Source organism: Tympanuchus pallidicinctus, unplaced genomic scaffold (assembly GCF_026119805.1).
Source record: "Tympanuchus pallidicinctus isolate F22 unplaced genomic scaffold, pur_lepc_1.0 scaffold5, whole genome shotgun sequence".
In the NCBI taxonomy this organism is placed as follows: domain Eukaryota; kingdom Metazoa; phylum Chordata; class Aves; order Galliformes; family Phasianidae; genus Tympanuchus; species Tympanuchus pallidicinctus.
Genome location: NW_026294769.1, coordinates 47,163,160 through 47,189,159, shown reverse-complemented (window position 1 = coordinate 47,189,159; position 26,000 = coordinate 47,163,160). Strand labels below are relative to the sequence as shown.

General features: G+C 37.3%; 1 protein-coding gene and 1 long non-coding RNA gene across 3 annotated transcripts in view; one reads left to right on the top strand and one right to left on the bottom strand.

Moving 5' to 3' along the window:
• LOC128090688 (uncharacterized) overlaps nucleotides 1-26,000 on the top strand; it is a 289,733-nt gene that overhangs the window by 99,307 nt on the left and 164,426 nt on the right. The window lies entirely within an intron of this gene.
• The window catches only part of ZFHX4 (zinc finger homeobox 4), a 152,098-nt gene that overhangs the window by 5,272 nt on the left and 120,826 nt on the right, over nucleotides 1-26,000 (bottom strand). For both annotated transcript variants that reach the window (XM_052703155.1, XM_052703156.1), the window contains exons 5-9: nucleotides 21,902-22,018; nucleotides 15,005-15,138; nucleotides 14,657-14,857; nucleotides 11,867-11,984; nucleotides 6,320-11,716 (exon numbers count right to left, since the gene is read on the bottom strand). In XM_052703155.1, the coding sequence (XP_052559115.1) occupies nucleotides 6,320-11,716; nucleotides 11,867-11,984; nucleotides 14,657-14,857; nucleotides 15,005-15,138; nucleotides 21,902-22,018 (5,967 nt within the window). The remainder of the gene's footprint in view (nucleotides 1-6,319; nucleotides 11,717-11,866; nucleotides 11,985-14,656; nucleotides 14,858-15,004; nucleotides 15,139-21,901; nucleotides 22,019-26,000) is intronic.

Here is a 26,000-nt window from a genome sequence, read left to right as displayed (position 1 = left end):
TTTCAAGTACCCAATATAGTGCAGTGACTGGTAACAGTCTATTAAAAAGCAACTTCTGTGAAATGCATAGTTGGTCAGAAAATTAAATGATGGCACAGGGTATAAAGGCAACTAACTTCAAAAGGCTATACTTTACACTTTGCATCATTTTTTCAGGCAAGTAAGTTTGCGAGAGAAAAGAGCACACAAAATGTGTGATGTACACAGAACTGTACAAGTGAAGCAATACCAGGAACAGCGTACTAGTGCACAGATAAGAGAACAATAAATGCAGGTTCTGTAATGGTGGTTAGAAGGATATTAGCTACTAGAAAGCACTAATGGAGTGAACAAGAATGACACTTAAATCATCAATATCCAGGTGCTTAGCACTGCTTAGGAATAAAGCAATTAGGAGTCAAAGGGAATAATTATCAGATTTAACAAAGAGACCATTTAATGTTTGTCACCATGTCATTACTCCTATTTGATGGTAGGGGAACATTAAGGAGTTAAAATGCATTGTGAGCATGGATTAGATAGCATAGTGAAACAAGTCACAACAGTTATAATTAAAAAGTGGGTAATTGTCACAGTTACTGCACAATGACACAGAAGATGCTATTGCTTGCCCCTATCCTTTCAATAGGAAGTAACAGGCAATTGTGCACGGATTCTGAAGAAAATATTTCAAGTGATAAATACTGTAGATGAAAAATTCATGAATGATGCAATCAGTATGAACTGCTGCCCCAGCTTTTTCATTTTTGGGGGGCTGTCAGCTACATCAGATTTTTCTGATTTCTTTCTCTTCTTACTCTCTTCAACCCTTACACATCATGTTGACTTCATTATCCTCATCTTGATGATGTCCACAGCGGGCAAGATCTATTACATTTTGCAGCTATTATTTGGAATTTGGTTGAAATGCTTAGAATGCAAGCTGTAGTAGTAGAGTGAAATCTACCTATTTTACTGAAGGGAAAATGTGGAGCCGAGGTTTCTAAAATCAAAAGAAGAAAACTTGGTGAAACAAATGCTACATTTCCAGACTTGAGAGATTTAAAATCGAAAATTCGCTGATAATGAAGAAGCACTCTAGTTCTGGTAACTCTTTAAAGTGGCCCCCAAAGAGGAAAGATTTTTCTTTTCCTTAGAGGAATTAGAGGATTAAAGATATAGAAATGAAAGAGCTACCAGTGGGCCAAAAGCAAACAGAGAACAGAATTTAGTGTCCTAATAATGTGGAAAGTAATTGCTGTTGAATCAAGCTGCTCTCTGGACAAGATTTTAAAAACTACTAAGTAAATTTTACCCAGTGATGATGTGTGCATTCTTGAAAAAAGCTGCTGTGAATGTTCAAAGGATCTCAGGCTTAAGTGATATGCAAAAAAAACTATGGTAATGGGCGATGACATAGAACAAGTATTAATAGCTAGAGGCAAAATTATGCACTAGTTTTCTACAATGTAACATGAAATTAAGAAGAAAATAAAGTGTAAATTTTGAGAACAGATAAAAACAGCAGGTGAATTCCCTTACCTACAGTCATCTAGAAAACAAGAAAGAACTTGAAGAACATAATCAAGCCAGAACTAAAATTCTGTATGTATAAATTAGAATTCCACTAAATAACTCCATATTAGGAAGTATATTGAGTTGAATATAGCTATAATGCCCACAAGATAATACAAATGTGTTATCTAGAAAAATATATCCCACAGGTGAGAAGATTCTTAGACATATGATACTACAACCACACAATAATTCTCACATTGCAAGACACTTGTTTTAGAATAAAGTTCTGAATTAAGTTTAAAGTTGATGGGTCCTTTCATTCAGAAATAAGAAATTAATCTTATTTTAATGAGTGCAGTAAACTTTGCAAATAGAAGCTCGGTCTAAGCATTAAACAAAAGAGACAAAATTAAATGTATGAATATTTCCCTCATGATTTAGGATTATTGTTCCATTTCAAACCTTTTGTAAAAACAAATATTGCATTTTTAAAAGACTAGTATTTTGAAAAAGTCAGTTGTATTCAGTTTTTTGGAAACCCATAAACAACGTTGGATGCAAGAATATTGAAGTGAAATCCTTCATATTATAAGTGAAACTAAGCAGGCTCATTTATTTGTCTATCATGATAGAAGAGAAATGCAGGAGAGAATTTTAAATTTTGTATTTATTATTATAGTTTCAATATTTCCTTATCTTAGCAAACTGCAAATATGTTTTTTAGAAATGAGATTCTTACTAATTTTGACATTTGCCAAAGGAAATGCCAATACCATAAAAATCAATGCAAACTGGTAAATATTTAAACATAGGAAGTCTCAGTGAGCATTCTTCCAAAGTGCATTTTCAGGATTGGGCCAAAATGCAGAAATGACACTTGAATGACAAATGAAGAAACTGCAGTAAATTTCACAAGAAGTAGGCTTGAAGAATTTGATAGTGAGTCATAAGGGAGTTAGCTTCAACAAAATCCTTCATGTAGAGGATGATGCAGAGCAATTGTCCTGCTAACTGAGAATATTTACAGTGCTGGCAAAATCATATCCAAAAACAAGTTTTCTAGGAACTAAACAAGTCCTATTTAAACAACTCTTAGGATCAAATATGAATGTGACTCATCAACCAAAGCAGTCTAGGTGAGAAAATAGAAATGGGTTAATTAGTTGCAGGAAATACTAGTGTTGAGTCCATACTGGAGAACTTCTATTACTTATTTTTAAAATGAATGATTAAAATAATCTGTTTTTTCCATTCACTGTGACTGCTCCATTTTGTATCATTAGGGAATAGAGATTTATACATTCAAGTATTTGCCAAGGATCCAACACGGGATGTAAGGTTTATTTAGAGTATAGCAGAAGAAAAAAAAAAAAAAAAAAACAAGACTGTACAAGCTGAATTACACAGTGGGCCTTGCCCACAATGGGCTAATTAACCTTAAGAAGATGCAAGATGAAAGAGGCTAAAAATCCATCTCAATTGGCAGTGCGCTGTATATGCTATGATACTAATGATTTATGTTTATCGCAAAGAAGAGATAATTTGTGAAAACTGGAAAATAAGGAAAGTGAGTTACTATGGATCAGTAGGCCTGTCTACCTGGCATTTTGCTTTTATATTACTAACAGAAAAATACATAGATTCTGAGGCTGAATTAATTCTAGTAGGTTAAACAGTACCAGGGAATATACTCTAAAGATTTAACTCAGTGATTTGTAAAGATAAACAGTGAGAATGGTCACATGCATAGTTTTGGCCAAGGCCAAGTAATGTTCTCAAAAACAGCTCTTCGAAACAACTGAAAGGCCACCATGGTTGTGCAGCCATTCACCAGCAGCACTTTGCACATGGACTCACTTCCTGTTATCGAGAGTAAAAGAATGTAATAATATGTTCCCAATCAAATTTATTTCAGCATTTTAGACAAAGCCCATTTTAGCTGAAGGTTGACCTAAACAAATCTACAAAGGCTGCTCTGAATGTAATGCCTCCCATTTTATTATGTTGGCCCACAACTTCAGAGCTGGGTGTTGGTTTTATGGCAGTAGAGTCTGAACCTTCCTGACAATATTCTGTTAAATTTAGTTGCTGTGTGATAAATGGCAGTAGAGGAGCAGTCTGACATGGAAGTATGCATGAAGCAAACATGTGTCATTGAACTCCCCCGTGCAAAAAAATGGTATCCATTGGCATTCATCGCTTGCTGAATGCTATGGAGACCAAACAGTGGAAATGAGCACAGTGAAGTGGTGGGTGTTGCATATCAGCAATGGAGACAGCAACATGAAAAACAAGCCACATTCTGGACAGCATGCATAGCTGTCACCACACAAAATGAAGAGCACTTCAATCAGCTCATCCATGTGAATCAGCAGATTAGACTAGGGAACTGTTTATGGAGCGGAGTATTGGCTTCAATGTCTTGGAAACAATGGTGGAAACACTGGAATATCACAAAGTTCGCCACATATGGGTCCCATAATTGCTAACATATGAACAGAAAGAACACCATATGCAAGTTTTGTAGGGGTTAATGAACCAATTCAAGGCAAAAGGTGACAGTTTCCTGGATCACATCATTACTCATGATTAAATGTGATATCACCACCACAAGCCAGAGTCAAAACAACAGGCCATGAAGTGGTGATATATGAATTCCCACTGAAGAAAAAAAATCAAGAGAGCCCTCAGTGAGTAAAGTGATGTGTACTGTCATTTCAGATAGGAAACAAATGATCTTTCTGGATTTCCTGGAACCCAAACTGACCATCAACTCTGAATGTTACTTTATGACGCTGACTAAGCTGAAAGCTTCCAGAGACAGGCTGGAGAAGACAATCTTCTTCTTGCAGCCCATAACCGGGAGCCATACCATTTTGAAGACCATAGAGCACAATGTCATTCTAGACTGGATTGTCCAACCACACTGTATAGTCCAAATTCGGCACCTTCTGATTTCTATCTGTTTAAGCTGATGAAAGATGGACTATATGGGCAAGGTCTTTTCCTAGAAATGATAATCATCATAGCAGTACGAAACAGTAAGGCACCTCTGCCAGTGCAGATTTTTATGAGCACAGCATGCAGGCTTTTGCTCATCACTGTTGAAATGCATAGCTAATGCTAATGACTATGTTGAAGAATAGTGTTTTGCAGCTGAGAATTTGCTCTGTCAAATAACACTATTGTGTTCTTTTTATCTGTAGAGGTTTCCATGGAAATAAGTAGGAGGCATTACTTTCAGAGTGATATATGCATTTAGCAAAGTTATATGGAGAAACCATATCTATAATTTTAATGAACAACAACCAGCCATTTTTGGACCTGGAAACTGTATGCCATTAAGAAGGAAATACAACAACTTTATATTTCCTTTATATGCACTCTCTGTGCCAATAAATATTTTACCAAAGCCAGAGGGCAGTCAGCCAGAAACTCCATTGTGGAATCCATTCTGATCCAATGAAGAGAAAAGTGAGATACTTTGACCACTACTTAGTGAAATAATAACATCGTCATCATTAATCAAAGCAGAGATGGGTAGCAGAAAAAACATTGCTATAGTCTTAGTGTGCCTAACAACACTAGTGATTAAGCCTCATTTGCCAAAGTTAGTTGTTTTGTAAAAAAAAATTAGAGATTACTAGCAAGTTGAATTACTTGATAAAATGAGGTGAAGTGTCTTAACCAACTCTCTACCTCTGCTGTACATGTATTTGATATAAATGTGTAGAGTTTGAGGATCAATTAGAGAACTTCAGTCTGCAACGCTGCACTCACAATGAACTCTGTAAAATCAGAGCCTACTACAAATAAAAATAATAAGTTCATCCTTTGAGGACTAAACAAATCATTCTACAGAAATCTTGATTCTCTAACTTCTATTACAGTTATTTTAAGAGGAAGTACTTTCCAATGTGAGCAAAAACCAGCCAGCAGAGTTATGTGCTCAGTTTAAAAGCACAAATTCAAGCAAAGTGCTGTATGTCCACAATGTCTTTAAAAACTAGGAGTAGAAGATATTCAAAAACTCCTGAAATTTGAAAATTTCAATTTTCATATTGAAACTACCATTAGTAATCACTTTCAACAGAAAACTTATCTATTCTAATTATTCAGAAATATATTACAGGGTTTGGGGCAGAGTTTTTTAGTGTTTATTGTGAATTAACAGATTACACTGTTTATTGTGAATTAACAGATTACACTCAGGGGTGGATTAAATGCCTGATGAAACACTACAGTAGAAATGACTATTTTGTACTTCATGAGATGTTATTTACAATATGTGCATTCAAAGATTTTACAGACAAAATTTTAACCCACATTTTGCCTACAGTAATATTATTCAGAAAAACAACAACAATAAACAAATGAAAAATCTCCAATAACAATGCTATTGCTATATTTTTGATGTTACAGAAGCCTAATATGGGCTCAAAAACATTTCTGTTATTTAGATTTCAATTAAACCTATATATTCTGATTAGGGGAAGTCAGACATATAGCCCAGTTTGCAGTGACAGCCTTGTATGGTGCTACATTCATCTCATTGCAATATTTTTTAGCTACTCACAGAATCATCACAGAGTGGAAGGGATCTCTAAGGTTTATCTAGTCTAACCCCTTCTCAAGCAAGGCCACCTAGAGCAGGTTGCTCAGTCCATGTCCAGGTGACTTTTGATGGTCTCCAAGGAGACCTCACAATCTCTCTGGGCAATCTGTTCCAGTGCTCCATCACCCAATAACGTGAATGCACAATATAATGTTTTAGAAGGGAATGGTGACTATACAAAATGACTAAACAAGTTTATAGACTTACTGTTCGAACTTTGTGAAAATCCAGGTAAGGAGGATGGACCATTCATTCCAGGTAGAAGAACAGGAGGAAGCCCAGGAAGTCCTGGATAAGCTGCTGGCAAACTGATGCCATGAAGAGAACTGCTGTCCATCATGCCTGGCTGCTGTACTGTTAATCCTAGCACATCAGTAGCCTTTTTTATGCGATCCAATTCTTGCTGCGCCATCAGCTGTCTAACTGTTGTAGGAGCTAAATAATCTTTCTCCCGATCTAGCTGACTTCCCACAGTTTCTCTCACTTTTGTAATATGTTGTTTGGAAAAGATATGATCTCTTATGGACAAACGTGCAGAATATTTTACACCACATAGAGAGCATTCTGGCTTTGTCCCATCAGGCCCAGTCTGATTTATCATGAATGGCTTCCCTATGTTAATTTTGAATTTCTTTTCTTTTGCCCGTGCGTTCTGAAACCAGACTTGGACTACACGTTTGGGCAGACCAATCTCATTCCCTAACATTTCACATTCTTGCATTGTTGGAGTCCGGTAGTCACTAAAGCAAGCTTTGAGAACTTTAAGCTGAAGGTTGCTCATTTGTGTTCGGAAACGTTTGTGGCCTGGCCGATCACTGTTTTTGGATTTAAAGGGATTGCTAGCTCCAAAGGGATTAGGTGAACTTGGATCAGCTATGCTTGAAGTTTCACTGCGGTCGGCATTATCATCAGGGTCATCAGTAATGTAGTAACTTTGGTCATGATCACCATCTTTTTCACTGAAATGTATTGAGGGGCTTGTAAGGGAAAAGAGAAATTTATCATCAGTATTCTCGTTGGTAGGTGTAGTTGCAGCTTTTGTTAGCGCATCATTCACAAGTGTTTTTGGCTCTTTGGGAGGTGATGCAGGCTTTGCATCCCCTGAATTGCCAGTCGTGCTCTCCATTTCATTGTTCCCCTCATCTCCTGTTGTGGCATCACTAATTGCTGTATTAATTGATGAAGTCTCATCAAAGTCAGTCTTGTTTTGATCATATGCAGTGTCAGCAGGAGGAGCATTCAAATTTTCTATATCCTCGCTAGACTCTGCTTTAAAAGAAGAAGGACTTAAGAGATTTTTTGGTGACATTTCTGCAGTTTTGCTAATGGGCGTTGATACAGTGGAGGCTAATTCATTTTCACTTGATAGTTCCGTTTTTGCTAATGACAATGATGGGTAATCAAAAAATATGTATTTTTGCGGACTATCTCCTCCATCTTCAGTTGATATCAAAGGACTTGGAGGCAAACTATAACCTGCCTGTTTCCCTTCATTCCAATGTCGAGAGCGAATGTGACTTTCTAAAGCTGATTTTGCTTTAAACAGAGCTCTACAAAAAGGACATCTTTTATGGGACTGGGCTGGACCAACAGCACGGAACTGACCTTTTCTTTCTCGGGCTCTTGTGTTTTGAAACCAGACTTGTACAACTCTCTTTTTAAGACCCACTTCACGTGCAATGTGATCTAGCATCTTTCTGGTGGGGTTGGAATCTAACAGGTACTTTTCATAGAGTATTTCCAGCTGCTCTGGAGTAATTGTAGTTCTTAGACGCTTATCACGATGTTGATCTTCTCCACTGTTTCCTCCCTCTTTCTCACTACAGTTATTGTCTTCTTTATCATCCAGCTTTCGTTTCATGGAACCAGAAACTGTAGCAGGGTGTGCTGCATGTGATGAGCCAGTCTGTGGTGGCATCTGAGCAAGAGAACTATTAAGTAACTGTCCAGTCATCAAAGGATTATTGGGGTCAAATATCATATAGGGCATATCCATTGGTCTCTCTAGAAACTGTGAGTGAATAAATTGATTTTGGGCTGCTAGGAAATGCATGTGCTGGTGCTCTTGCCAAAGTTCTAGAGTTGGAAAGGCAACTGTACACTGATCACATTGGTACTGTAATAACTGAGGAGGTAGACTGTTCTGTAGAGGAGCCATTGAAATTGGTAAAGGACTGGAAGGAACAGGTGTAGTCTGTGATGCAGAAGGTGGTCTCCCTATTATTTGTGATTGTTTCTGTTGCTGTGGTTGAGAAGCAGAGGGCTGAGGATCAGAAGGGGTTACTGGAGCAGATTGTACTGGTTTGGTACTTTGGGAAGATGTATCAGTTTGCTTAGAGATGGTTTCATTTGGTTTTGGTTTTTCAGTCGACTCTGGTTTAGGAGAAGCCTTCTCAGCCTCTGGTTTGGGGGATGGAACCAAAGGAGTACTAGAACCAGAGCCAGAGCTTGCTGCCGTGACTGCCAGGTTTTTTGATGCATCATTTTGGCCAGAAACTGTGCAGTTCTTATATACTGTTTGATCTGAGGCATCCATGGAATCTTCAGTTTGGCTTTCATCTTGAGCATCATCATCTTCATCTTTATAACACTGCTTTTTCTGGTGCGTAATCAAATCAAAGATCCTGGGAAAAACCACACTGCACTTTTTGCACTGATACTGCATGTTACTAGTTCGAATGTAGCGTTCATTCGTCAATTCCCTTTTCTCATTGTCCTTAGTTTCAGCTTGATTTTCATAACTTTTGCGAGCTTTCTGCCGTGCATTTTGGAACCATACAACAATAACTCGAGTAGGTAGGTTAAGAACAGTTGAAAGTTGTTCAATTTCATCATCTTTTGGATAAGCATTTGTATCAAAGAAGTCTTGGAGGACACGAAGCTGGTAATCAGTAAACCGTGTTCTAGATGACCTCTTGCTAAAAGATGCATCAGACTTGTAAGGTTCGACAGCTGAAGGCTGAGGATCTATTCTGATATCTTCCAACACTGTTATGGGAGGGTTGCTGAAGTTATATGGAGAATCTTTATTTCTCTGTCGTTCTTTAAACAGTGTATTACGAAACCAGTGCTTGATAACTTTCTGTGAAAGACCAGACTTCTCAGCCATTTCTTGGATCTGTTCTTCACTTGGAGAATTGTTAATATCAAAATAAGCCCGCAATATTTTTAACTGATCATCTGTGATTCGTGTACGTGGACGCTTGAACTGAGAGTGGCGCAGGAAATTAGGATCTAATCCCAGCTGCTGCTGACAAAGCTGGGTAAGATCTGCAGACAGAGTATCCATTGGTGGTAACTGGAGAGCAAGTTGAGGAGGCAGTGCAGGATGCTGCACTGGCTGCATCATAATTGGAGGGAAGAGTGGGAGATCAAGTGAAACGGGAAGCTGGACTTGAGGTGGGGCAGATGGTGGTGGTGGTGGTGGAGGAGGTGGTGGTGGAGGAGGAGGAGGTGGTGGTGGTGTCGGTGGTGGAGCTTGCAAAGGAGTGGGAGTTGTGTTCTGAATTTTTCCAGCCCCAGCTGAAGAAGGCTGAGAAGGAGTTGGAGGAGGAGGAGGGGGTGGTGGTGGCGGAGGTGGTGGTGGTGGTGGAGGTGTTTCTGGAGAGGATGGAGAAATTGGATAAAGCTTGTCATATGCCTCCCTGTACTGTCGAGCAAACTTTTCTAATGCCCCATATGGAAAAAACTGTCCATGCACATGTTCTTGATGACTCTTCAGAATAAGAATGTTGGAAAAGAGCTTACTGCAGGTTCCACATTCTAGTTTGTCTGTATTATCACCTTCACCAGTCTTGCTTTTTTTCTGCACTTTTTGTCTGTTCTCATTGTATTGGATAACTAGCTCAAAACCAAAGTTCTCCAATAAAGCCTTGGCTGCATTCCCCCTTGCTCCAGAAGCTATTCTGGGTGGTGGGATGGCTGGTTCGGAGGATTTTGGTTTCTTCATATCTTTGTTTTCTTTTAGTCCTTCATTCTCAGTAGTAAATTCTTGCTTTGGCTTCTCTTGTTTCTCAGAAATCTCTTCAGACTCCTTATATGGTGGCATATCCTTTATCAACTGGCAGTCTGTGCTTACTAAGCTAGTTTGCTCTGCTTTCATCAGCTTGCTGCTTTGCTGCTGCTGTTTTTGGGACTGAAGTTGGGGTTGGGTGGATTGATATTGTTGTGCTTGTTGCTGCAGTATCTGTAGCTGTGTTTGACCAACATGGTGCTGGGTTTGTATCTGCTGCTTCAAATCTTCCAGCAACGATCCGGTCATACCAGCCATTCCAGGCATACCAAATGTGGCAGAACCAGGCAAACCCAGGTCTGGGCTTAAGCTAAATTCTGTCCCGGGTATATAAAATGGGAAAAGGAATTGAGGTTGCTGGAACTGTAGGAGTGCTTCAGGTGTCATTGGAAAGTGAGGCAAAAAAGCTGGGTTTAGAAATTGGGGTTGAAAGAATGCAGCTTGCTGTTGCAGTTCATGCTGTAGTTGCATTTGAAGTTGTGCTGGTGACTGGGGTGGGTGATGTGTAGGTTGAGCAGAAATTAATTCAGAAGCTTGTTTTTTATTTAATTCTTTGGCATCTAAATGTGGTTCTTTGCTGTTAACTGCTGGCAAATTCATAGAATCTAGTATTCCTTGGCTGGGGCTATTAACATTCCCTGCTACACTATTTCCGCTACTTATATTACCACTTGGTTCTAATTTTGCAGCCCTTGCCTTTGTCTGATGAAGCACAGATCTCATGTGGATTTCCAATGTAGAACTTTGGCTATATGCAACATTACAAATGCTGCATTTGTAGGGTTTGTTGTCAGTGTTGCTGTTGGTTTCTTGAGGGACAGGACTTGATGCTTCCTGCAAAACCTTTTTGAGTTTATGTAGATGGGAGACTGAGTTATAGTGGACCAGGAGAATGTTCTTTTGAGTGAAAGACTCTTTACATACTGTACACTTATATGGGCGAGATGGATCTAGAAATTTTTCCATAGTAAAATTTGGCCCTTTTCTAAAAGGTAAGGTTCGCTTTGGTTCTGAGCCCATATCATCTGGAATAGAGCTACTATCACTTCCTACAGGGCTTGCTTTACCTTCCTGGTCCATCTCATAATCTCTTTCTATTTCCTGCTCTAGTGCATGATCATCTTGTCCCATACTTTCACCTTCTGCCCAGAGTTCACCATTAACAGGTAAAGATGCACACAGCTGCTGAAGTTCAGCTTCATTGAGTTCAGGGTGGCCTGCTTCCAAGTGTTTTTTTAAAGCCTGGAATGTACGGAAGCTACGTTGGCAAAGGCTACACATGGTAGCTGCCCGAATAGCATGATACTGGGAATGTATCTGAAGCTTCTGCATAGTCTTAAAAGCCAAGCTACAATGGTTACAACGGTACTTATAGACATGGCGGTCAGAAACAGAGAGCTGTTGCTTCTTCTGCTGTTCATTTAGCTGATCTGGCATTGAATCTGTGGTCTTTATATCTTTACTGCCACTCTTATTCCAATCTGGCGTTTCAGTAGATTCTTTAGGTGGCTTCTGCTCCTCACTCTTAATTTCCATTCCAGGTTTTGATTCATCAATCCCAGGCGTATTTTTCTCATCCACAGGACTTTCACCTAGTTAAAGAAAGTTAAGTGGGTTTTACACAAGTAAAAGAGAATAACACATAGTATTAGCATATTTTTCATCAGAAATCAAGAGTGGCACATAGTATGCTTTATGTTGGCCAGGTAAAGAATAGCAATCCATATTTTTTTCTTGTATACCTGAATATTTCCCAGATCCCTCAGCTGTAATGGTTGCAGGTGTGTCACGTTCAGATTTCTCTGAAGCAGCTGCCGGCAATAGCATACTATTGGGCATCATGACATCTGGTACAGGAACCTTGGAAAACCAAGAATACAGTATTATTACAGGAAAAGTCACAAAGCAACATGAAATTATAATTGAAAAGGCCATCACATCTCAAAGATTGCCAAGATTAAACAAAGGCCTTGGTTCAGTCCTTGATAATGGCTCCTGATAGACCATAAAATCGGAGAACCGTCTGTCCTTTGGAAGAGGATAAACTCAAAAGAATCCACAATAAAGTGATGCCACAGAAGCGCATACATTCAGTATTTTACTGGGGTTAATGTCACTACAAAGAAGGTTGGTTGGGTTTACAATGGGAATTTTCCTTGGACTTCCTCCACAGATAGAGACTGTGCTGAGATACAGTCAGCAGCCAATTCTTGACTAAGGGTAATCACACTTTACCTTACCTGAATAGCTTTTTAAACAAATGAAAGAAAATTATAAGATGATTTCCAAACAGAAGGAGCAACTTAGTGCCATTTAAAATATGGGTTTTCTCTTTCCTTTGTTCTAAATTCCCCATGTAATATATTCTTCAGTCTACTTTACGCATCACTTTATGTTTGAATTTAGACAGAAATCTTTGAAAGACGTGATATTATAGATGTCTGATAGTTCTCAGTGCAGTTAAACTGACATGATCATTTGTTTGATGCTTCATGTTTTTCTTTTATTCAGATTTAGTGACTTTGATTTTGTTTGGGCAGAAGAGACTTCTATAAAAAAATGACCTAGTTAACTGCAACTTAAATGTGCCAGAGATGAACATTTTGCTCTAAATGGTATTTATTTTGTCAGAGTTCAGATACGGACAGAAAACAGTAGTTTTATCAACTAGGAAAATGTAAATGATGTTGATCATGTTTTGCAAGTAGACATTTTTCTCTGACAAAAAAATAATAATAATAATAATAAGGGACAAGTCAGTAGGTGAGAAAAGACTACAGCACATACAGAGAATAGGACAGATTTCAAAGTTGTCCCATTATCAGCATAGAGGGAATCAAGAAAAATTCAAGAATAAAGATAGTAATCCTCAACATCAAAGAATCATAGACTTGTTCGAGTTTTAAGGGAACCTTAAAGGTCAGCTGATCCCACACCTCTGCAATGAACAGGACTGCTAAGCTAGGTTAGCTTGCTCAGACCCCTGTCCAGCTTGACCCCTTGAGTGTCTCCAGAGATGGGGCATCCACCACCTCTCTGGTCAACCTATTCCAGTGCCTCACAATCCTTATCATAAAAAACAAACAGACAAACAAACAAACAAACTTCCACCTGATAATGAACGTAAATCTTTCCTCTTTAAGTTTGAAACCATTTTCCCTCGTCCTATCGCATCAGTCACATCAGCCCCTGCTAAAGATTCTGTCATCTTCTTTCTTGTAGCCCTCCTTTAGACACTGAAAGACTGCTGTCAGGTTTCCCCAGAGCCTTTTCTTCTCCAAAATATGGTGTTTTTTTCACATTTGCTCAGTCTCCAAAAAGGGCCTGTAAATGTTAAATTTCTACAGTATTCTCCTTGGGCCAAAAGTACATAGTGTGGCAGAATTACACTAAGTAGAGGAAAACTGAGGAAAAGAAGAAAGAGAACTTCAAAGTGTTTTTGTTGATTTCCAATTCAGCACTGTGCATCAGCACCTGGCACAAGCATCTCCATTAAAGATCTCCATTAAAGATTCAATTCTTTCTTCTTTTTTGCCATTTTTGGTTAGGTGGCCTTCCACTGCAATGTTATAAATGAATGAGTTGTCTGTGATTACAGAAATAAATCTTTAAGGATCCCTGAGATTCCCAAGAATGTATCCTGGTAAAAAAAGGTAAGACAACTATTCAACTACTACTACAACTACAACTATTATATGTCTTGGAAAGTCTATTTTCTATTTGAAAATACAATGTAATAATAATAAAAAAACCCTAGACTTGACTGTGTTTTTACTGACACTGGTTTACATAGTGTTGAGACATTCTTTTTCTAAGAAATTTATTATTTTGATGTGGTCCATGACATTTCTCAATGAAGAACAGGATTTCCCAGGTGAAATTTGACAAGATTTGTTTTCTGAACTCTGCCAAACGTGGGTAATCTATTTCAAATCTATGCCTGATCCAGGGTAGGTACTTGAAAACAGGTATTCTTTATCCAGAAGAACTGCCCTGGCTTTTTCACACTCATATTTTTTCACAAAAAAATCTGAAGACTTTATTACGCAGAGGCAGAAAGCAAAAAATGGGGACATAGTGAAAAATATGACACTTGTGTTTTCCAATTAGTACTACTATTGATATTTGATGGTGAAATTCAAATAATATAAAAAAGTAGCACAGTTATACACGGGAATACATGTATATTTTGGCACTACATTTTACAGGAAAGTACTCAGTTTTTTTACAAATTCGAGTCCTAAGACCTGGATAGTGTTAGATTAAATTTATTGGTGTACGCTCAGAGGAACTTGCTTATTCCAAGGTAAAGTCAATGAGGTACTGTAGGTTTTCAGCATCTTTGAAATCCACCACCAGTCCCTTGGAGAATTCCCAAGGGACATCAGTCAACAGACATCCTGGCAACAGAAACTGAGAATCCTGATCTGTTCCCCATCTCTGGCTACCAAAATGCTATATCACAACACATTCATTGCAAAGAGGCCAGAATACATTTCTGTAATATGCACTTCAGTATTTGGATCACTTACAGTCATGAGCAGCTTCTCCACACAGTCAGGTGACACACTGTGCAAATGGGTCAAATGAAGCTGGAGATGCATTTTGTTGCTGAGGACATCCTGACAGAGGGGGCAGCAGATAACAGGTTGCATTGAATGCTGTGACAGGACATGCATCTGGATACGATTTGGGTCCCTACTATTGTAGTTACAATAAGGACACTGATAGAACTGAAAAACATCAAATTAAGATGCAGGATATTAGTCAATGTGCTTTAATAACTTTCTGATATTGCTGTTTTAACAGCTTGTCATCTCTTTTTTATTCTTATTTGAAAGAATTCTAGAATACATTTAAATTCTTACATTTTCCTTTACCTGCTCATGACAAAATTTATTGTCCTCTGGAGGCTTTGATTTTTTAGCTGCACCATCCTCTTCTTTTGCCAGAAGAAGTTGTTGTGCCCCTACAACAGTGTTCACTTTTGGTTCCTTCTCTGGTGTGACTATTCCTGTTCCAAAAACAATTTTTAAGAACACATTTTAAACTTGAAAATACTCTGTTTTACAAAGAAGCTGTGATTCCAAAGGTCTGTGTTGTCTCTGAGGGTATTTTTTTTTTTTTTATGTTCTGAGAAAAAATACATATATTTGAGAAAACCAACTCTGATAAGTATAAAAATGAAAACACTTTTATCCTTGATGGATACTCTATAAATACATTTAAAAATGAACTGTTTTCTACTGTTTAGATAACCTTAGGTTGCCTTTAAAGATTAATCAATAAGATGCTTTCTTTAGCAGCTCAGTGTGAATTTGTGTGTTACATCAAAACAAATCAGCTTTTGCTTAAAAATCCTGTTTTCCAAAATAATTAATTTGCTGATGTTTAATTACACTCTCTCTTTCCTAAATTGTCTGAGCAATATGATTATTGTGGTGTTTTGATAACTCCTGCCTACTTACAATTCTGAAGCTAAATATAGTGAGGCTTTAAAAGAAATACTGTGGAGAATAGGATTTCAGAGCTAACTTAATATTAATTATATACAAAGATCAGTCATTTGGGATTGCCTTAGATGTTTACACTGTGAATTTTTATAGTCTGGCATTTGTGATCAAAACCAGAATATAATTGTTTTCTATAGACAGTTTTACTATTAAGTATTAAATACTATATTTAATATTATGCCTACTCTAGCTGTGTAATGTAGCCCAGTCTTGCACACATCAAAGAAAAGAGTGCAATTCTAATTTCCCAGTCCATCAGAAAATTCTTTCCAGCGTCAATTTGCCAGATAATCTCTTCTGCTAGGCTGGATATTACAAGAGCATTGGGTAGGCATGTCACATACATCTCACGACAAACACAAAACCTCATTTACCAACCATTCCAATCTCATCATAGTGCAGCATCATCTGACCTTTTTTCTGCTGTTTATTATGAGTATTTCTAATTTTAACTTTCAATTTTCACCATCTTCCAGTCAATTTGCAACTAAATTATTTCCAGGGTGAGGACACTATCACTGGACACTGGGTGCAAATACATCTTGAAATGCAATGAAGCTAAACCATTGATTGCTATCAGACTCAACGTAAATATATAGTCCAGGGGTAATCTGATTGTATGCTGTGCATGAAGATTTATCTTGATTTTTTTCAATCCACATAAGGTTCATATAAATGAACAAATTGCACCTCGTTGCACAATAACCTAGGATTAATTTAAAAATAAGGTCATGGATGTTTTGACAACAAAGTAAACATGAACAAAGAAAATACTTCTATTTTTCTGTAAGCAAAATCAGTATCTTTTTTATTATATCAATTATGTAGACTTTGTGCAACATTTTATATTAAAAGAGCAACATTAAAGAAAAGTAAAACAAGAAAACTTTCAAGGTAAAATAAGAAAGCTTTCAAGGTAAATACCAAGTCCTCATGGTAAAATAATGAACAATTGAGAACTGAATCACACAGAGACATGTTCTGAAGAGCATTTAGGAAAAAAAAAAAACAACATAAACATATTTTATGACTTATACATTAAAGCTGATTTCCCCACACATTGTTTCTCATTCCTAAGTTGGTAATTATTTCTTATGGCGTAATTTAGACCAGTATGTTCTCACTCAAACTGAAGTTTATTCCTGCCATATTTTCCTACTTTAATTATCAGTTTATCAACATTGATTTAATATCTGGACACGCTGCTTTCTGGAGCCCCCCTGAATTTTTACACTCTGAGAACCTATTCCTGGAGGCCTCATTTTGATAGCTCAGCAAAGAGATGTACCTCCAACCTGAAGCACTGGTGAAGCTTAAAGGTAAAATCTACATGCTACAGCAACAAAAGATACCACTTCATTACTCAGTTTGGTTTATGATAATTCAGTTCTCACTGGCCTAGCCACATTTACTTGGCAACACATCATTACTATTTAAATGTCTTTACTGTAAGAATTATAGAAAGTAAAAACTTGACATACTATATTAACAGAGAAAGGTTGCTTCTCAGACTTTAGAAGGATAGGTTCAAATTATTAACCTCTCTTCATTTCCAACTGTCAAAAATGTCTAACAGTTGACTACTGTTTCTTACCTCTATCATATGCCACTTTTAAAATGCTTCTTTAAAAAGAAAAATGGGGCAGAATCTCAGCTGGTATAAAGTGACACTGTCATACAGGATGCTGAATTTAAAAAGCAAAGTAAAACAATTCTGCTTTCTTTTCCCCTCTATACACCAGATTGTTTTTGACATTTTGTTACAGAAATTGGGATCCAAATTCTGCTCAAAAATCCATTTGTGACAATGCATTTAGCAGTGTTTTTGGCATTGGTATGCAATTGCTAATGAAATTGAGCTTGGAATACACTCTGTGCACCTCGGTACACAAAAGGTTAATATTATACATCATCTTCCACCAGAGGATAGGATGACTTGATTACTTCAAAGGGACAACAATCATGAAACACACTGTTCTTGTTTCAATAAAAACAAGTATTTTTTTGGTTAAATTCTCTTTTGTTGTTAATATAATAAAACTATGGAGTCATCAAACACTGTGCTGGGGTCAATAAATGCATATAAAAGCACAGCTTTTTATTATGATTGCCATGATATTTATATAAATTGTGGAAATTTACAGAGGCTTTGTTGTTTTCCTTGTTGATGTTGCTCTGGATTCAGTCAATCCAAAGCCCTGTTACTTTCTACTGAACCCAAGTTACATCTGGACAATAGAACAGTAACTGACAGGTTTGAAGAAAAAGGGGCTGATTCCTCAACCTGGGGTGAAGCCACTTGCCCCTTTGCATGGAGTGGACTGAATCCCCCAAAGCAGAGCAGCACTTTATGCCTGGTCCTCTCTTGTCACAAGTGTAACTGCAAAAGAAAAGGTTTGGACTCCCTGTGCAAGCAAATGGTCCAGCTTGTAAAACTTAGCTCCTTTTCTTCCTGTATCAACTTTTCATTTTCTGTATTGGATTTAGTGTTTTATGGAGCTTCCTGCAGAGAGGCTGAATAAAGTTATGGCCTTACAGATAGGGTATTGAAGGAGGAGAGGAGAGGAGAGAAAATGTTACGGTCCTGAGCTTGTGGAGATTTGTTTTCATAGCTGAGTGTTCCACTGGCATGCCCTTCTTAATATGCAGCTGGAGGAAGAGACTAAATCTGTTGTTGTTCATGCTTTAAATACAGATTTTCTATTTTTGAGAAACATTTGTGTTTTTTCTTAATTGTGAAATACAAATTTAATGCATTTTATAATGCAGAACACACAGTGTTGTTTTAGATGAATAACATACTTTCAATACAGTTAGCTGAAAAGCCAACATTAGTTCAAAATAAGTACCACAAAGCAGACTAGTTAATGATTAGATGTCAGTTACAGAATTAGTTAACTTGTCTAATATTGCTAATACAAAAATGACATATTCCACTACAATTCAGATGCCATCATGTTTCTAGCATGTTTGAAATCCCAAAACAAAAATATAAACTTTTGTGACTGACAAAGCAGAGAATGCTAAAGAAAGAAACTCCTCAAAAACCTACAATCAAAATACTGTCTTGCTATTTATGAATCCATGTATTTGATAAAGATTGCATAATTTAAGATTTCTGACACATCAGATTATGTTATTCAACTTCAAAATAATTCTAAAATTATAATTACTGGTATTCTTTCTAATTAGAGGAAAATGAAAGGATAATTTTCACTGCAATAATGAAGGTTAATTTCCATCCTTCCTCATGTTTACTACCTTATTAAAAAGTGCTCCCCTTAGCCATGGCAAAGACATATTACATTTTCAATGCAAATGTATTAATCTGGATAAATTCCATATTAATTCTTGCACTGCATAGAGCTGTAATTTGGATTATAATTAATCTAAAGTGGCACTAGATTTAAATGACAATATAAATGAGGCATTAGTAGGCTTTTCTATTCTGAATGAATATTCAACAAATATAACTTGCATATTGCCAAGTCTCATTTTGAAAGCTCTACTCCTTGAGATAAGGTAAGCAATACAGCACAACAGCTTACACAAACATGCTGTTACTAAATACATGTTAATCCTTCCTCGTCTAATAGATTCTATGCTAAAGAGGGGTCACACCACTTTCCTGTCTAACTTGTTAGTATTGTGATTAATTTATTGGTTTTCCTGAGATTTCTCTGGCAAGAATTGCAACACTCAATTCACGAGAAAGCCCAAATTAACATTCAATTATACATAAGCAGTTATATAGTCATTAGAAATACTTGTCAGCTGAGTGAAAATTAAGATGATGGTCTGCATGATACATATAGAGATTTAATTTAGATTATGAAAATAAAAGTTTCTAAAAGATTGAGGATTTCATTGTGCAAACTGCTTTCTCTAAAGCTCAAAGGCAAATCTTGTATTTCGGACCCTGTTTGTATATGAATCTTAATGCAATGTTATTTTTGTAATTGCTGGCACGGGAATGCAGAACAATTATGCTGGGGGTTTTTTTGTTGTTTTTTTTTTTTTTTCTGTAGTGCACCCAGTAGGCATCTGGATATAGGTTTGTCCTAATTAAACTTGGCCCTTATGAGCAGCTAATCCTGATGGAATTTTGAGAATTCCCCTTCAGTATTTTTTTTCTAGATTCCATCTTTTCTTTTTTTTCTCAAGTTTTCATACTATATTCTTTCTTGAACAGCTAAAAAATGGACCTAAGAAAATAAGAGGGCTGATAAACTCCCTGAATCACTTTCCAGTGTTCCGTAGGACAGAGCATACGGTGAGCAACGTGAGCTCCAGATAGCTGTCACCTTTTTCTTGTTGACGGGCAGACCCTGACAAAACTGCAGGAGACTTACGTCTGCTTTAGAGTATGGGTTTACTGCACCACAGACAGCTCTTTCTAAGATAGCTAAAGGGGCATATTTGTGGGTCACTCCAAAAGTAATGCCTCCTATGCCTTTCTATGGAAACCACAACAGATGCAAAGACCACAGTAACACTATTTGATAGAGAAAATAGCTACAAAACAATATTTTTTGACATAGTCATCATCATTAGCCATGAATTTTCATCAGTGATGAACAAGAGAGCCTGCATGCTATGCACATTAAAATCTGCACCAGTGGAACTGCTGAAACACACCACCCACCACCTCACTGTGATCACAGCCACTGCTTGGTCTCCATAAATGTTCAGCAGGCATTGAGGAATGTCAGTGGCTGAATTTTTTTTCTATATGGAAGAATTCAATTGCACACTTTTGCTTCTTTTGCACTTCCATGTCAAACGCCATTTTGTCAGACTGCACCTCTACTGCCATCTGTCACATGGCAACAAAATGTAACAGAATACTGTTGGGAAAGTTCACCCTGTACTGCCACACCACCAGTATCCATCTCTGACATCATGCGCCAACATAAGAGGTATTACTTTCAGGGCAGCCCTCGTATGTTTTAAACCACAACAGTTTCTTGCTCAACATCATCCTTGACATCATCAGCCTTACTTTGGATTCGTGATCTCTAAAAATAAAGCAACTGAAGAGCAGTTAAGGTTCTAAACTGTGAATGAATAGTGACCTTAGCACGTCAACAAGCAAGATTAAAGGAACCTTTAATCTTTCGGTCAGTCTTCTGAATTAATCTGGCACAGAAAGGGCTATGTGTATCTGTATATCTTTTTTTTTTTAATTAATGAAAAAATGTTTAGTATGTAAGAGCAAAATATAGTATGGGAGAATTTGGATATAAAGAAGATAATGTAAAATTATGTTTTTTCTACAACTATACATCTTTATGGAGAATACAACCTCCTTTGTATGCAGCTGTCATTGGCGTACAAGAAAAAGATATATGACTACCTGAAACTAATAGGCTTCAACCTGTTTCAGCACTTCTTCTGCTTCAATGAATCCAACATAATGTAACTAGGTATAGCGTGCAGCAAAAGTAGCCAATGTAATATTCATTGTGACCATAGATTTCCATCTCATACATAAAAAGCATGGATGAAGTCACGTATTTGCCAAATCAAACACACAAAAAGCCTTGGGTATCTACACCAGATGCTGGCCCTGGGTTTGTTTGTGCACAAGTAAATGTCATGACATGGGGGTTTGTTTTCAAAGACAGTAGCTTTCATTACTGGGTTTTGTCTATTCCAGGAGATCAAAATTACCCAACCCATATAATCCATTTTCAATGATATTTCCTCTTTCTTAGGCTGAATCATCTGTAAACTTTTTCAATGGATTTTGTGTATTTTTTTCAAAATGCCTCAAATAAATGCCGAGGAAGAGGCCAGATTCTTGGGAGTAAGTGATCAGAGAGCAAGAACAAAAAAATAACAATAATAAAAACCCCACATTCTTTGGGTTAAAAGCGGGGCAAAACCTGATTGAAGAAAAAATTCAAGTGGTACCTAATCCTATGCTTATGAAAAATTAATATGCCATCAGAGGAATCACAAGTACAGCTAAGATTAATGAAAGGCGCTTAAAAAATTACAAGCACACAAACTGATTTGATTAAAAAATAATCTCACTGGTCGTCCTGTAATATTCTTCAACTTATCCGCATCTATCCTGTCAGATGGTTATGATTAAAAATAGGTCAATGGGAGGCTACTGATAGAAATCACATGCAAAATGCACATGCAATGAATAGTAGTGGGAATGTCCAGACAGTTTAAAATGAAAGAACATTTCATAAGTTAAAAAAAAAAAAAAAAAAAAAAAAAAAAAAGGAAGACAAAATTCTAGTATCTTACCAGAGTCTTTACTAGCTTTTTTAGCTTCAGTATTGTCTCTCTCACTTGAGTCCTTATCATCACCAACAGCCACTGATGTACTTTTAGCAGATCCATCTGTATCTTCACCTTGTTCTTCTGGGGAAAAGCATAGAAAAGATCCAACTTAGTGACCATTCAACAGCAGGTAAAAAACTCTTCAAAAGAGCTCTTCAAGCACTTAAAGAAGTTGCCAAAATGGGGAGAAGGAGATGAAGAAAATGAGAGAATGGCCCTTTCAGGAGATTAGACATTAATTAGGAATAATTGGCAATATTTCAAAATCTACCCAGAAAATCTGAACGTTTCTTTATCAGAGTATCCACTTCCCACCAGCATACCAGATTTAAAGCTTATCATTTCATATTCTTTAGCAAGAAACTACTTGTGTTAAAACGCACGCGTACAGATGCACACATATACCATGCCAGCTTGAACAAAAGCAAGCCCATGTAAAAATGTATCTTTAAGCCAAAAAAGAAAAAAGAGAAAAAAAAGAGGAATTCAAATATAAATCCTATTAGTACAGCAGTATCCCGCTAATTGCAGTAAGTAAGTATTAGGTATTAGGTACTGTATTAAATATAAACCCCTGGCTTTGCGGGAGAAGTCTCAAATTTTGTCTCCAGGGGGAGCCATTCAGGATAAACGATACAACTTGGTACATGGCTTCTGAGGAAGCAGCATTACCCACACCTCACTTACGTGTTCACACCAGCTAGATTACATGGAAATCTTCACAGTAACTCAAGCCTATTTAATTATTCTGTAAATCTTAGCTATGCTGCTACTGGTGGATTAATCTGTTTATGCAGTTAGTTTCTATGCTGGGGCTGTGTAGCACTAATCCGTGAAAGGCCCACTGTTCCTTTTCATCCTGTGATCATTTGTCTCTCACTGTGCTGATGTCACATTTTAATGAATTTTTAGCAATCTGAGTAATGCCAGATAACCAGACTTGCAACTCCCCACAGCATGGCATGCTGTTTTCATTGCAGCACAAAAAAAAGAAAAAAAAAAAGAAAAAAAGAAAAAAAATCTTATTTCTCAGTTCAGGTAGGAATTATACAAATTAGGAGGTGAAGGTAAAATGGGATTCAAAACGCCAAGCTGCTCAATTTCATAAAATCTTTAATGACCATATAAATTAACCCTGGAAAGGCAAAAGGTCACAGACACACATTTGCATACACTCTTCTATTCACTTTTGATAAGCAGAGCTTTTATGCAGGGAACATGATACAATTAACCCTTCAGGAACCATACAAAATGCAGCTACCGACATTTTAAGTGTCAAGCATTAACTGAAAATTACACACTGCATAAAATTTTCATTGTAAATGCTATAGTGATTGAAAGGGGAAATAGTGGCCCTCTTCGCACCCCATGTTTTATTAATAACATTCTGACAGCCGAATGAAATATCCTCTGTCATATATAGCAGCTGAGCACAAAAAAAATTGCTGCTTAGTGCCTTACTTGCCAGCCATGCACTGAAACTGTACGCCCAGGCAAACAACCCTCAGATCGATGTGGTGAACCTATCTGATTCTCAAAACCTTTTGTAAATCAGGGGGAAAAAAAAAATAAAGGGAAAGAGAGGAAAAAAAGTCCAAACAAAACAGCTGCAAATTTGGAAATCGAAAAAAAAAAAAATAAAATTAACCACAGATCAATGTGTTTTGCATTGACACTGAAATACAATAGTTTAGCGCTAAGCATGCATGTCCACCCTTTGGAACAATTCAGGGAGAAAGACTGACCCCTCTCCTAGAAATAACTGCATACTAAAAAATTTCCATCCAAATGGATCCCCCCTTGTGCTGCTTTAGCACTCTGCCTGCTGCGACCCCGCTCCCTCCTGTGATGATAGCTAATCAAACATGGGAGCCATCCCGGCCGCAGCTGGAAGCAGGGCTGTGTTTGTCCGACTGGCAAGGGAGCACAGTTCGGGATGCTGTGAGCCTGTGATCCTGCCTGCATCGGGCTGTGTTAATGCCAAGTGAACACACATGAGGCTCGTATCCAGTGTCAGGCCCTGTGGCCTCACAGAGCCCGTGGCAAATCCCTTCTCGACTCATCCTTGGGAACGGTCGCACTGCTTCTTTTACTAGATTTACTGGCCCAGTTCCCCTGGGCTGGAAAATGAAGTGTCAAAGTGCTACTGAGTGTCCTTATCTTGAGGGGACATAAAATTGTAAGGGCTATCGTGGCACACATTAATAAAACATTGTGTGTGTGTCAGGCAAAGAGAAAGAAAATTATGAAGGTACTAAAAGAAAAGCTACAGTATCATCTGGGTCTCATCAGACAATTTTTGCAGGGTGCTCTCCTGTTTTTCTGGTATGTGTTTTAAGTGTGAGAGAAATTCCCAGACATGTTCTCCTATACATCATCGTGGTGTCTGACCTCAGCCTGACCCTGGCAACAGTTTGAGAAATCTGAATGTGAACAAAGACTCTGTGTCAGCAGCAGGGAGAGATTGCGGGATAGACTTTCCCCATCAACTTAATCGCAAACAGCAGTTCTGAGGCCATAACTTTACAGGGCTCCACCAAGCCACAAACACGTAACCTTTAGAGGTGAAACTGCCCCCTGCTCCCCACCCCCCCCCCTTCTGTGATTTTTCTCAGTCTTGTGGTGCTCCCTTTGATGTAGCAAGGCAATTAGCTCTAATGTTCAAGTGCTGCAGACCTGTTTTATGGTTTGGAAGGTGAGAGCTGTTTATTACAGGTAGGCTCCTGGGGGCCATAAAGACTTTGCAAATTTTTAATCATGCAAAAAACTAATCAAAATGTAACTTATACACACCATAAAAATTAATATCATTATTATGCACAGTATAAATTGCCTGCCTTGGCTTTCAATGGCACTCACTTCTAGAAAATACATTTGGCATTCATTTCAGAAATATGTATGGCATTCTCTTCAGGAATAAATTTCATAGACAGACATGATAATACAACTTCTCATATTTTTCTTCAAAATTACAGAAAGGCTGTCTAAGAGTCACACTGTCGCAACATCTATCAAAGGAACAAGATGGAAATCCAACAGCTCTAACTTAAAAGTAGTAAATTTACAAAAAAAAATCCTTAGAAAGAACGTTCATGTTCATTAGAATAGATAGTGAGAATGTCTAATGAAATGTGCTATCAAAAAAAAATCTACATACCTATGCAAAAAGGATAACCGACAAATATCTCTTTTGAGTAAAATTTTTGTTCTTACTTCAAATGCTAAGCAATAAGGATACTATTCAGTAATAAAAAAATGCAGTGATTCCTGCTGAAAATCAACAAAACACAGTGTGATGGGGCCACAGGTTCCAGAACAAGTCCTAATACTCTATTATAGATTTACAAGAGTCTTGCCTATATACATTTACAAATGTCAGCTTTGAAAATGAATAGACCAGCAGATTCAAATGTATAATGGCTTTAATAGCACTTACTATTGAAATATGATATTTTATTCACACCTGGTTTTATTTTGTCTAAATGCTGAAAATTTCTTTTGATGTTGGATCTTTTGAGTTTATACATTATCAACTTTTTCCTCACAGCTGACTTTGAATTAAACACAAAAAAGTGAGGTTAGCATAGTCTGAACTAAAACTGTCAAATCATGGAAAATGGAGTTAAGCTTTATAGGCAAAGTTAATCAGCTGATATTGCATATCTCATATTCTACATCATATAATTTAGCATGTTAATCTACACTCTTGGGCCCCAATTCTATGCCAATTTCATAAAAGACCCTTATGACCTTCATGAGTCCAATGAAGTCAATGTCTGTGGTGCTTTCAATTGTAAAATCCAGGCCTCAACCTAGCTGATACAGGCAGCAAATTAGATGAATATCCACATATATATATTAGATAAGCCAGATTGCTGAGAATACATCCAGCATATGAAAAATACTAGCTTTTGAAATAAAATATGAAACAGTTAAAACAAGATAAAGTCAGAGTGGAAACTTCACTGGTATATGAAACAATGGATAGTAATGACTGTTTTGGTCCTAAATTTTGTTGTTGTTGACGTTAGTATCCCTTTTGCACTGTCCAAATTACAAGTAA